At 40.6% G+C, this 13,749-nt stretch overlaps 1 protein-coding gene across 1 annotated transcript; it reads left to right on the top strand.

The window, feature by feature from the left end:
• The first annotated feature begins 39 nt into the window (after window positions 1–39).
• mRpS29 (mitochondrial ribosomal protein S29) lies at window positions 40–13,108 on the top strand. Its single transcript, XM_037412324.2, has 13 exons — window positions 40–192; window positions 302–423; window positions 491–595; window positions 1,235–1,343; window positions 2,490–2,582; window positions 4,971–5,107; window positions 6,499–6,579; window positions 6,656–6,735; window positions 6,925–7,003; window positions 7,296–7,355; window positions 8,081–8,194; window positions 9,616–9,730; window positions 12,910–13,108. Exons 1-13 carry the CDS (start codon window positions 174–176, stop codon window positions 12,993–12,995), a joined length of 1,200 nt encoding a protein of 399 aa, XP_037268221.2. The 5' UTR covers window positions 40–173; the 3' UTR covers window positions 12,996–13,108.
• Window positions 13,109–13,749: the final 641 nt, after the last annotated feature.

The following is a 13,749-nucleotide window of genomic DNA, read 5'->3' as shown; positions in this document are numbered from 1 at the left end:
ATGGCAAAATAAAGAACACGCCAAAAAGTAGCTTGTAAATGTTCAGAAAGTTAAAAAACAAGACAAGTATTAGTTGAGAAACAAAACGTAGAATAAATGTTGAAGAATGACAATACAAAAATCATAGAGGTCGGTAGTGGAGGCAAGGTGGCGGCGGTCTGCAAACGATCAGCATGGTTCTAAAGATCAGCCGTGAGTCTTCGTTATACTGTACTAATGAACTTCCCCGTCATTCCTCTCACCTATTGCCAATTCGAGTATACTTGGTGTGCTCTGATTGTTTTTCTTTTTCTCCTTGAAGGCTTGCTGCTCCGCTCGAAGCAAGGTAGACATGCGCGCTTGTGCGCAAAGTGTTTCGCTACTCAAGTCGCTGTCGCTCCTGAAAAGAGTTTGCCGCACTTCAGGACTTCGGAGTCCGATCCGGTAAGGATGCATTATGTTCGGCGTTTTACGTCGCACGGAATGGTGATACCCTCGCGCTTTGTTGCAGACAAACCACACCGTCGATCACGAAGCGAAATTCTACACCGTCCCGGAGCATGTACAGAAATCGCTTTTCGAGGTGTACAAGGTGCCCAAGAAGTTTCAAACGCTGGTAAGAAATCCCTACATGAAGCTTTTGCTGCGATTATGTATTCGCGGTTTTCTGGGAAGGTTTCGTTTCACCACCACCTTTCTCCTCGATCATCATCAACACCCGCCATGTCCTCTCTTTTCCACCCTCGAATACCCTTTTCTAAGGCTGGGTAAGCTGAGATTAAGATGTAAAGGATATGAAAGGCCAAAGAACTCGGTTGCAGAAATTAAATAGAAGAAATTATGAAGTAGAAATTCTTCATTTGTATATGTTGAGTCAGTGGGAAAATCCTCAAAACAAAGTGAGGAAAGAAACTTGCGATGACAGCAAGTTCAAAATAGAAAATTAGCGTAAGTGTTCGTTCGCTATTTCAACAGCACGCAGTGAACGTAGATATTATAGGAAAGCTTGCTGTATATGCAGTGTCAGAAATATGACGCCCAAATGCAAACAAGCCCCAAGTGTTGAACAAACGTGCAAAGTCACTGTCACTAAAGTTATTGTGTGCAGTTGTATGCTTTTCATTTCTTTTGCATGGCAGTGGTAGCCCCGTGTGTGTATTACTATTTTTCTTTTGAGAGGATAGGAGAGGCACCAATTTAATCGAAGGTGTGTAAGACACAGTTTGTTATAAGCACCATGTTGTCTCCATTGCAGAATGAAATGTTTGGAGAGATGTCCATCATGGTGCGGCAGCCATACCTTGAAGTCAAGTCGTACATTGAGTCGTACGACTATTCACTCCCAGCCCTGAGGATCATGCTTTGTATCCACACGTACAGTCATTTCCTTGCCTCAGTGCTCTGCACTACGCTCAAACGTCATTATAACGAAGTTGCATCTTACACGAAAATAAGTTCATAATATACGAAAATTCGTTATAAAGGTATATTACTAACACTATCAATTGCAAGTCTATTCTCCATTCACTTCCTTATATCCAGATTCGTAATACCGAGGTTTGAGTGTACTTGCACTGGGTATGGATTCGAGGTTTTCAGATATTAAGAACAGTGAGTATTTGCTTAATGACATGACCATCCTGTTCAATTCACTGCTTATGCAATGCGTACTTAAAATGTGCCGGAGCTCTCTAATGCCCACCCAGCCTTACTTGCACACGTCAGTAACATAACTAGTTTAGGGTTTACAACTAGTATATGCAATGCCTCAATACTATTCAGAGAGCGTAACAGTTCAGTTTGCATGACTTGGTCTACTGAAATATTTAACATAGTCGAGAGCAAGAATTGCATGATTTCTGCATCTTGACGAATATAAGTACAGGTAGCTCTATTGTATATTAAGTTTTATAGACGTTTTTGCTAAGAGAGTTGATTGAAAGCTATGGAATACATAGTAGCAAGAAGGGAAGAACACAGACTTGTGAAAAAGTTGGCTCAGAACAAGAGGTTCAAAGCTCAAGATGAAATGTTCAGCACTGAAAGATGTTTATTGCCCCTAAACAGTTCCCCTCAGCCTTAGACAGATTATTATTGTAGTATTACGCAGATAACTAAGGTAGACCAATTTATCCTTGTAATACTGGGGAGGTGAGGGAAAAGAACTATTATTGGGCTCCAAGCTTCTTGTAATACCTGACCTATTGTTTTCAGCTCATTATTTCACAAGTGTTTGCTTTTTCCTATTTGTGTCACTATATATTCCACATGTAAAACACTTGGACATGAATTTCTTTTTGTTACATATCAAACTGACACGTGTGTTTGCAGAAAACAGAAGAGAAATGCTTCATTAGTTCAAATTATTATTTTACTCTTGTGTTGTTTCTTCTTGATAAAAGCTATTGGTATGTGGGACATATATGAAACGAAATTGGAGTTTATGTCAATTGAACAACTGAACAGGAAAAAAAAACTGAAAAAAAAAAAAACTTGACATTTGGATCAAGATGGTCAAATGGGCTGTGGGAAAGCAATCACACAAGCCCATTTGTTGCATTACGCACTGGCAAACAATTGGATTGTTGTCCCCAAAGAGTGGGGTGAGTATTTCTGCTCGATTTTGCAAACTTTGAATTTTAATATGTGTGTAAAGAGGTTACCTGTCTCTTATCCTTGAGAATGATGGCGAGTACTTTAAACTTTATGATTACTTGAATCAAATTCATTTGTTCATTTACTGTTAAAGCAAGCACTTTCCGAGGAATGAAACTAGAATGCTGATCATTCCCACCGCTCAGCACTGTGCCTGGATTTCAGATATGCAAGCTACTTTTGCTGAACACTGGTATCAAGTGCTTAAGAGGGCTGGCATTTTCTTAATTTGTTTTGCTTTGAAAGTCCTTGATATTTGCTGGTCCTCGCAAGTTTGAGCAGGTGTGTGTGTGTGAACGAAAAGCAAGAATGGCACAGTGTAAAAATATAAACAAGAAGAGCTAAAAAGATGTCGCACAGTTACAATGAAAAATAAGATTGTGGAACCAATGCACTAGACATACCAGCAAAAGAACAATCATTTGTATATAGAAAGTGTCTCAAGCTCACATTAGCAACAGGGCTGCATTCGTGAAAATCACTCCCGCAAAAGGCTGGGATGTACTGTGTAAAAAGTTAGATGTGGGGGGAAGGGGGGGCGTTGAGTTTGCATAGAATGTCAGTAACATTGTCACTTGAAAGAAGTCCCTTCACATGCCTCATGTATGGATCATTTATGAGAGGGATTTGACACAATATTTGAAAAATATGTTGATACTAATCCCCATAATGACTAATATTTCCACAGAACAGAGATTTTGCTTTGTGGTTACGTTTCAACACAAAGTACCACATGGGGTATCTCAGAAAAAAGAAAGTGCAGTCTACCTGGACAAAGTGTTAATATGATAGGTGATAAAATAATGCAAGCACCAATTATCGATGTCACAAACAGCTAGTCACAAGGGCATTAAAAAAATATGGCACGAAGACTACGAAGACTGCCATGTGTGGGCCGTAGGCTGCTGGTAAAAGGTCGGCTGGCGCGCTTTTGAGACCCCCGGTATACAATGTCACACGGTATTGACAGTGAAGAAAGTGGCAGCCACGTTGGTAGAGACGAAACTCTTCGTTGGGCTTACTTGTGCCCAGAAAGCTAAGCAACTCAAAATCCGAGCATTGAACGCCGTACATTAAAAGTGGTGGCAGACCGCTATTGTTAGTCTGCCTGTCTGTAAAATTTGTCTGCTTTTACGCATGCCATATTGAACCTTCCAGTGTTATTGCTGGTGTTCATGTTAACTCTAGAACAAACAGGGTTACCTGTGCCCTGCCCGTAATTTTAAAAGAAAGAGCAGCACGAAACAATTGTGAAGTTTACAAACATTTTGTCGCGGCCTGTGACGAGTGGTGGTATCAGGGTTTTGTGGCTGAAGCCTTGTTAGAATAAAATGAAAGAAGTAAGTGAGTGTGGCAATTACAGTGAAAAAGTTAATGTGTACATTAAATTTTCTCATTATGCAATACTCACAATACGTAATTGTTTAGTCGGCCTGTCTACAGAGTGTCATCTGTACAGGAAAGGAAAGTGAGCTCTTGCCATTATGATCAAATGTGTTATGCTATGTTTGACTGCTTCTAAACCATTTGCTTATAGTCTTACCTTCATCTTTGTCTTTGGTAAAACATGAAGCACATTTGTAGAAGCACTTGTAGTTTATCTTGTAACAGTGTTAAGGCCATATGCGATTAAAACTGCATAGTTTGACTCAATTCTGAATTGGGATTCTGGCAGAGGCGATGCCGTTATAACTTATGTGCCACCCTACCACGGTGCTCTAGCAGGTATGGTGCTCGGCTGCAGACTAGAAGGTCACGAGATTGAATCCAAGCTGTGGCGGCTTCATTTCGACGGAAGTGGAATGTTTGAGGCTTTTGTACTTGGATTTAAGTGCATGTTAAGGAATGCCAGATAGTTAAAACTTTCAGAACCTTCCACTATAGCGTCCCTCATCATCGTATTGTGGTTTTAGGACATAAAACCCTAGGAATTGTGTACCTTATGTGCCACATTGTTTGTTGGTGAGTAATAGTAAACATTTCTTTTCAGTTTCTTGAGTACAAATAGTGCGTGTGGAGAAAAGAAAAAGATGTCTTTCTTTTGAACAAAATGACCAAGTAAGCCAAACGGGTCTAGGGGATGATGTTTTTTAGACACAGTGATGTGAAACCAAGGGAAGCACAGGGCCCATATTTTTTTTATATTAAGTGTGGTAATTATAAGATGAAGGCGACTGAAACTGAAAGGCAGAAACGTCATGGCACTCATAGGTACCAAGCCTATTCAGACATTCGTTACATCGTTGCATGCAAAACTGCGCTCGGCATTTGTGTTCTGATGCCAGTAATAATTCTTGCCTCTGGCACTTCACTGTGCCGTTTCTCTTTCCCTGCAGCTGCCCATTGGGTAAAACGGCCAAAGGACCATGCCCAGAATGCAAACGATGAAACGCTGATTGACTCCCCCATTGACGCAGCAGTCTGGCTACAGCAGTTTCGTGTCCTCAATGCCACGCGTCTGAAAGAACTCAACGTATGTGAATGTGTTTCGCTGTGCTTCGGCTCATTATACCCTTTCCTTCGCACCAACAGAGCCGCCAGCAGAGGGTCGCCTTCCCCCCCTCCGAAATTTTTGTCTACTACCCCTCGCCTCCTTCCCTTAAGAGCAAGCATAGTCAAAACAAAACGCATATCTTCCCAGCCTTCCTGCCCCCCTGAAGGAACTCGCTGTGGCTACCCCTTCCCTCCCCCAGCAAAAGATCTTGGCCCCTGCCTTAGATGTAGTGCCCATTTTGTTAACAGCTTGCTCCCTCCCTTACTGTCGTCTCTACCCATTGTATATACCATATTTAGGTACTCGTGTACAGCCTGCACATCTTTTTTATTCCCTCCCACCCACACACACATCTTGTTCTAGGTATAATAGCTACTTTAGCCGCACAAGTGCACTCATTTCGCAAAATAACTTAGTTGCTCATTGCCAACTGTGAGGGCATTTACAGTCCATGGCTGATTTTTTGGACGTAGGAAATTCCATAAAAAGTATCAATGATAAGGTGGGCTCAAAAGCGACTTACTGAAGAAAATAAAATGTAGTTAAATCGATCATTTAGAAAAATAGTAGCTGAAGTTGAAGTTTTCCTTGGTGCTGAATGTGGGATAAGGCTTAGTTAGGATGTCTTCATTGATAAGGCATCTAGCACCATCTATCAGTAACTTGTAGAGATTTACCAGTTATAGACACTAATCAAAACTTTGCTCCCACATTTCAATTCTCACACTGAAACTTGAGGTGGAAGGCCTTGTAGATATATGGGAACAATGATCATGTTTCACGGCACAAAAGCCAATGATGGCTAAGCAACAACCAAAGGGTTGTTAGTGAATACAGCATGTTTACGTATATTATAGCAAAATATTAAAATAGTAAAAACATAATTTTAAATAATGCTGTTCCTGCACCGTGACACAGCACCTTTAGCAGAACCTCACTGCCATTTTGCGAATCTGGGACCTGCAGTGGAAAAAAGATACTGCTTCTTTTAAAATTTATATGCTCCATTTACTAACTGAGGAAACTGCTGCTTCGGTGTGTCCAATGCACCTGGGAACTCTGCATTAGGCACCGAGATAATGTGCATTGCCTTGTTTGTTACAGTGCTTTTAAACTTCAACTTCATAGCTGAATGTTTTGAGTCGTCGCAGATTTTTTTGTTATTTGTGGCATTGAAGTTATGCTGCTCCCTTTTCTTAACTGACCTTCAGTATTGACACATCTAGCATCCGATTTTCAGGGCCAGTTAAGCTCCATTATTTGTAGCTTTTACTTCATCTCTGTCGCCTCAAATTGTTGTACACTGTGCTTTTGTAAGGAATCGAAGTAGAGTCGTCAGACATCTCACGTCAACTATTCCTCTTGCGTAGCTGACGACCACGCAGACCTACAACTGGTCTGAACGCGAAGCTACGCAGAAGGGAGAGCCACTGACAAATATAGTGGAGCATGTGAGTACTGATACCATTAGAATCCTCACATTGCACTTGATGATCATTTGACTGGATGTTGTATACGCTCACGCAGGGAGTTGAACGCATGAAGCACGCGTGCAGCTGTATGGGAGCTCTCCTGCAAGAGATCAAGATGCACACAGACTCTGGGAGGTCAGTCACCGGTGCTGCGAAATTGTTAGCTTGCTTCATGATTTATACATTTTACAGCCGAACAGCACACTTCCTATAATTCAATGCATGCAAGCAGAATTCGTTGTAGGACTTGGGTCATGTATTTTGGCGTAAAGAATATGAGGCATGCTGTGTTTTCAAAAGTGATACTTGTGTTCTTTGTTTAAGGATGAAAACCATGGTCATTGTCAAAGGCGTCAACAGCTTCTGGCAGGACACTTACATCCGCCGGCTTGATAGATCTTATGTGAGTGCTGATCATATCCCTTTGTGTATAGCATTGTGTGCAGTTTTTACGAAAACAAGCATGTTGCTGAACATTAGAAATCGTTCACTGGTTTGTGGTATTTATTGGGTTCTGCTTGCATATCATAATGATACAGTAGAATCTTGAAATCTCATCGGACATAGTAATAATTAAGATATTCTGATGTCGGGTGTAGCTTCGCCACATTGATGCTTGATTGTAATGTCAAGCTAGTTTGAAGCCTCGTGTCCTTGTGAGCTGTGAAAATTTACACTGGCATGCTGCTTTCCAGATTCCAGCAAAGGACCTCATAATAGTCAGGGCTTTCAAGGAAATTCTCAAGAATGACTGGGTATGTATAATAATTACTTATTATATTATAAATTTCTCTGTGAATGTCTGTAGGAAGGTCTGCAAGCTTTCTAGAATTCAAAGTGTTTACACTCTTCAAAAATGCAAACTCACTAAGTGAGGAAAGAAATCTTGAGGGCCCAGCTGGTGTTTGATTGGCAAGATTTTAGAGCACGAAAAGGGCACAGCAAGAACAAGAAAATCCCGTCTTACCTTCTTTCTTTGTGGCATGTCTTTCTCTCGCTCTAAAAACGGTACATTGAGTGTAGGACAATAACGATTCTACCATCTAGATTATATCAGGCAACTGTTCATGCTAGTGCCATATGAAGAGGCAGTATTCTAAAATTCTGTGACAGCTTTCCACCCACAAATACATTTGTGTGGGGCCCTTGTATAATGTGCTGCGGAAAGAATTTCATTGAGATCCACTGACCTTGAATGCCGGAGTTGATTTTGAACAAAAGGTCAATGATCATTAATGACAATACTTTGTTCATATCCTACAGCGTGGGTGTACTGTGTGTCATTCCTCGTCCTTTTATTATTTTGTCTTCGCCTCACAACTTTCACGAATTCCAACATCCATAGGTTGGCTGTTGCACATGGGCAGTTACCTATGTTCCAAGGCGTTGTTAATTGTAAAAACTGCAATATTTTGATAATCCATGTATATACTTGAATGAAATGGGACTGGTGAACAATAGGTGCTGTTGTCTTTTGCAGAGGAATGCAGCCATAGTCGTGAGCGTAGATCAGGCTGCCCTGTCCTTGAAGCACCTTGGATTCACACATGAGAATGTACCCTGCTACTATCCAAAATATCTCCTGGGCCTTGAGGTAGGTCTGAAATGCTTCTTATGTCTTTCCACATGTTGTTTTTGGTGTTGTCCTTGTGAAAAAGCTGTCCGCGTGAGAAAACTGTTTACGCGGTGAGAAAGAGCAATATTGTGTTGGCTATGCTTCTGCTGGCGTTACAAACCCAGTAGTAGCGCTCAGCTCCTCACGTGAGTGGTTTGGTTAAGCTAGCCGCATTGTCACTTCAAATAGAGTTTTATAAGCAAAAGTTTGTAGCGCATGATTGGCTGTGAATGGGCTGCAACTTTTGCTCTGCAACAGTAGCGCACGCAAGCTTGCTTGCTTTTGTTCTCCGTGGTAGAAGCTGCATAAATTTTCAAATGTAATGCAACAATGTGCCTGTTATTATGTTAAATTTTCATGACCGGAAGCAAAGGGCACTGATTTTTTTTTCGTCATTTAAAAGCATTTTGCAAGTTTAATTAATTTAAAAGTGCGCAACCGCTGCCATAACCAAAATAAACTTGTATACATGCTGTCTCGACTGGTCAGCTGGATTGGCGCAATTTCGGCGAGGCTTCACCTAGAAATGGCTCAACCGCTGCAAATGGAGCAGAAACTTTCCAACACGCTGGGCACCCGCCGCTGATCATTCACAGAGATTGCCTGCTTTTTTCGCTCCGAGCGTATTCACATCCTGAAAATCGCTGCGTTTTGTGTCATGTGAAATGGCCAAAAGTGATGCTTACCACAGTTTTTACACAGTCAAATAGGTGTTTAGTTTGTTAACCCTCCAAAACCCAGTCTGTACTGATGTTTGGAGCTAACCCAATTTTATTCTGTTTGAGGTCGCTGATTTGCGAGGACAGCTGCATATTATAGTTTAGTGTGTGACCCGCTTGGTAAAAGAACACTAAAGTGAAACAATGAAATGGTTTAGATTAATAAAATGTTCTCTCAGAACTCTAATGCCATTCATTTTACCATCATAATTTTGTTATTAAAGGAGAAAATCTAGGTCAAAATACCACCAAAATCTGCAAATGTGACGTCTGAAAGCTCAAAGTGTATTTGTTGTATTTTGCCGACATTGGCCCAATGAAATTTCCCAAAACGTAGTATGTTAAGTCTATGGCCCCATCAGCAGACATTGTGCTTCATTTGTACCTATTAGGAGCTATGTAGGTCTCAGTAAACTTTGTCTAAATTTATGATGTCACAACGCCTGGTGCAGGAGTTTTAATGCGGCTTACCGAGTACCAAGTTTACTAAGTTTTCTCGCTTACAAAGCATCTTCTCAAGGCGGGCGCGGTGATTTTCGAACTGTGAAAGGTCAATTGACTAATAACAGAAAAATCATTTTCCTCTTTAGTGTACATTAGAGATTTTCATCCCATTTTACGCTCTGACTGAATATAAGGCTGGTCAATGCAACAAACAGGTCGTTCTTGTTATTCTAACAGGGGTTCGAGTTCTTTGAACCATTCATACCAGTTCATGTGCCAAAATACAGTGAAAAGGAAATCGACAGCTGCCTTGATTACTACCTCGATCGGGGTTACATTCAAAACCTAAATGGTAAGACCTTGTTCTGTAAAGTTCTCTTTTGTAACCAAAGTGAGACAAAATGCTTGTGTTGAGATTGTCGCAGTAATAAGGGAAACTGTTTTTTCAGTGAAAGGCAGGAAGATAATACACAACGCGCTTTGTGTGCCTGTCTTGCTCTTACATGCAATGCCTTCATGCCCTTCACCTCAGAAAATGCTTAAAGGGGTACTGACACCTTTTTTCGGAGGTGATTTTATTTTGCCATACGAATCTCTAGTATACAGAGATAGCTCTGAGCAAGTGTGACTCTCAGCAAATGGTGATCAGATATTTGATTTCAATATTAAAGTCAGTTTTCTTGCGGCGCACCTACCGACATCAACATAACTTGACATCAGGCTACAGTACTATTCCTGGTGACTTCACGCAGCAGTTAGGCTAGTTGTGATGACGTCAAGCACCGAAACACTAAGAATGGCAGCTTGCGCATGATCTTGTTGCCACATGTGTGGCACGCAGCAAAGGAAGCAGACAATCGAAAAAGCAATGCGCGGACGAGGATACGTCACATAAACTTGTGTGTGCACAGGCCTGGTGGCGCTGCTCATACCATGTCGTGACGCCAGGGTACAGTAGGAATGGAAACTAGCTTTCGAAAGCATGCTGTAATTAATTTTTCAGGGCACACTCATGCTTACTGGTACATTTCCTACGCTCTCGGGGGCTTAGCCTGTCATTTAGCCTGTCATGGCTTAGCCTGTCATGTCACGGAAATTGCTTTGATTCATCAAAAAGAATATATTCTTGATAAATTAGAAAAAAATAAGTTCGTGTTAGGCATTTTTGTAGATTTTACCAAAGCATTTGACTGCATAGTACACAGTATCTTATTTAGAAAATTGGATTTATGTGGTATTAGAGGGCACGCTTTAGATTTAATAAAATCCTATTTATCTCATCGGAAGCAGTACGTTCAAATCAGCAATTTTCAGTCCAAAACGCGTGATATTACAGCCGGTGTGCCACAGGGCAGTATACTTGGGCCTCTTCTCTTTAACATTTATATTAATGATATTGCGAACATTGATGATCAATCCAGGTTTATTATTTATGCGGATGACACTACAATCCTTTTGTCAGCTGATACACACAATGAGCTATCTTCCCGTGGTAACAATGTATTAGGTAAGCTAGAAGTTTGGACAAAGGAAAATGCATTGTCAGTTAATGTAAATAAAACTAAAGCTATAATTTTTAATTCTATTAATAAAAAATCTGATACTTTAATACATTTGCTGTATAAATCCGAGCCAGTTGAAATTGTCAGGTCAATAAAATCACTAGGAGTTTATTTCACACTACATTTGCAATGGAATGATCATGTCCACAGCATTTTATTAAAAGCATCGAGAGCGGTTGGTATACTTTGGCGACATAAATCTGTTTTACCTTTAAAGGCAAAGCTTGCTATATACCACGCTTTATTCCTTTCACACTTGAACTACTGCACGTTAGTGTGGGCGACAACGACTAAAACTAATTTAAGAAAAATTTCATCTCTCCATAATAAAATCCTCCGTCTAATTTACAATCTTCCTCGCAGACATACAACAGATCACTTGTTTAGTGAACATGAAATCATCAATGTTTACCACCTATACATTTACAGGCTTTTACGCCGCTATAAGATCGAACAAAAAGAACGTTCATCTACTATCACAGATATCGCTTCCATGATACGTCATCAACCAAAGTACCCTCACCGTCATCAACTACCTTGGATGCTTCCTCGTACAAGAACTAACTATGGACAACAAAAAATTACTTATCAGCTACCGTTACAATTAAACAGGTTATATTCATCAGGTGTTAACATAGCAGATATCACCCTTTCTCAACTTCGCCAATATCTTATTAACACTCCTGACAATTAAGACCTTATCTTCAAAGTTCGTAGATAACAATTAGGGAAAACAATAAACAAAAACACAAAGGATGAAAATGCGGTCACCGCTGCACGTAAATAATATGTTTAATGTATTCGTGCTTTACATATTGCGACTTTTGATTTATATTTCTATATATGTTTATTGCACTGTGTCTGTGTGGTTTTTCTTTTTTTTTTTTTTTTTGAGTTTGAAGGCTTTATCAATTCTAATTTTGTTAATGTTGTGTATTTTTGTCAGCTGTGGTGTTCTGTTGCCGCCACCGCCACTGCCTTATGTACATAGGGGGGTGAGAACTTAGTCAAGCGGATAGTCGCTTTTATTCTCACCCCCTCCATCAACTGTGTATTGGTGGAAATAAACCATTATTATTATTATTATTATTATTTGACGCAAAAAAAACAGAACGTGAAGTGAGGAATCCCGTGTCAGTACCTCTTTAACACGCCCAGTTTGATGATACAGCATAATGGCAAATGCAAAAACGTTTTGATGTCTGCTGCTAGTAAGTTTGATTAGTAAGAATTGTCTTCAATTCTCTGCTTGAGATGATCTGAGCTGTCACTGCACTGCTGCAGTAGCAAGTAAATATACACTAACTAAAGCTTCGAAAATTAGCCACACCATCGTTCCCTTATGAAGGACTTGCTTATTGCTTAGTGACAGCCATACAGAACTGACAGATGGTGACAAAATGCATTGTTTGCTTAACAGAAATGTAGAATTCACCAAATTAAAATGGACTGGGTGGAAAAAAAGGTACATTTGCCGCCACTAGAAGACACCAATACATTCCTAGATTGATTGATTGATATGTGGGGTGTAATGTCCCAAAACCACCATATGATTATGAGAGACGCTGTTGTGGAGGGCTCCGGAAATTTTGACCACCTGGGGTTCTTTAACATGCACCCAAACCTAAGCACATGGGCCTGCATAATTTAGCCTCAATCGAAAATGCAGCCGTTGCAGCCGGGATTTGATCTTGCGACCTGCAGGTCAGCAGCCAACTACTTTAGCTGCTAGACCACTGCGGCAGGTGACCAATACATTTCTCGCAATGCTACCGATATTATGCTGATTGAGCTATCGTATTAGGCATGCTTCCATCTACTTACTAGTGTGTTTGTGCATATGTATCAAAGATAACCGCAGAGCATTACACAATGCCAATTAATGAATATGGTGGCAGGCTTATAGATGCATATTGCCTAATGGATTCATTTTGCCACAATGCCTAATATTTAGATGCTTATTTTGCAGGTTGGACAGATGAAGGAAAAGCCGAGCTGAAATTCTTGAGCGGTTACAATCCCCGAGAACTTTGCAAAGTTTGTCGCTGGCGGTGACTGTGCCACGTCACGTAAACTAGGCAGAGTCAACATAAGTAAGCTTCCAGCAATGAATTAACGGAACATGTGGTGTTAATTGAATGTAAAATAAAGTACTAATAATATCAGCATTATTAGTCCATTCACTTCCACAAAATAATAGACCCTTTAGAAAATATAGACTGGCAACATGGCTTTTCCGCCATATCTTGTTCTCTCGTGCGAGCTGGCGTGCTGCGAGTCTCAGCGACGCCGATGAGCATTCCCTGCAGCGAACATAGACACCGCTTGCGTTCCTGCAAGACGTGTACTGAGTTTGAACGATACGCCAATGAGCGTCCCTTGGGCCAACAAGACATGGCGGAAAAAATGTGTTTTCAGTTTCTTTCGATAGGTGGCGCTGAATTTCAAAAAAGGTTCTATTGAAAGTGCTCTAAAAATAAGGACCGAGAAATTCCAAAGGGAAAACATTTCATTGTGGAAGAGAGCTGAGAGAGCACAGAAAGCATGAATGAAAAAAAAAAATTGGCCATGAATGAAAAAAAAAATTGGCCTTGTATCTGCATGTTACACTGCTAATGTCGTCGAAAGACGATAGTCTTCTGTCTGGAGAGAATAAATAAAACATTTATTTAATGTTTTGCGCTAAAAAATTGGTAAATGGTATTCTGGAGGCGCTGCGTTAGAGCGCCTCGAGAATGCAGCGGAGGCGAACGAGCGCATCAAGTTATGTCACACGTGAGACATGAGCGCTATCTGGCAGTTATCCTCG

Source organism: Rhipicephalus microplus, chromosome 1 (genome assembly GCF_043290135.1).
Source record: "Rhipicephalus microplus isolate Deutch F79 chromosome 1, USDA_Rmic, whole genome shotgun sequence".
NCBI lineage: Eukaryota > Metazoa > Arthropoda > Arachnida > Ixodida > Ixodidae > Rhipicephalus > Rhipicephalus microplus.
Note: the sequence above shows the minus strand (reverse complement) of the source record. Positions and strands in the feature narration are given on the sequence as shown.

Excerpts from the sequence above, each read along its gene's own strand:
- mRpS29 (XM_037412324.2), top strand. Across the intron at positions 7,004-7,295 it reads GCCGGCTTGATAGATCTTAT|ATTCCAGCAAAGGACCTCAT; the intron begins GTGAGTGCTGAT and ends GCTGCTTTCCAG. Across the intron at positions 9,731-12,909 it reads TTACATTCAAAACCTAAATG|GTTGGACAGATGAAGGAAAA; the intron begins GTAAGACCTTGT and ends CTTATTTTGCAG.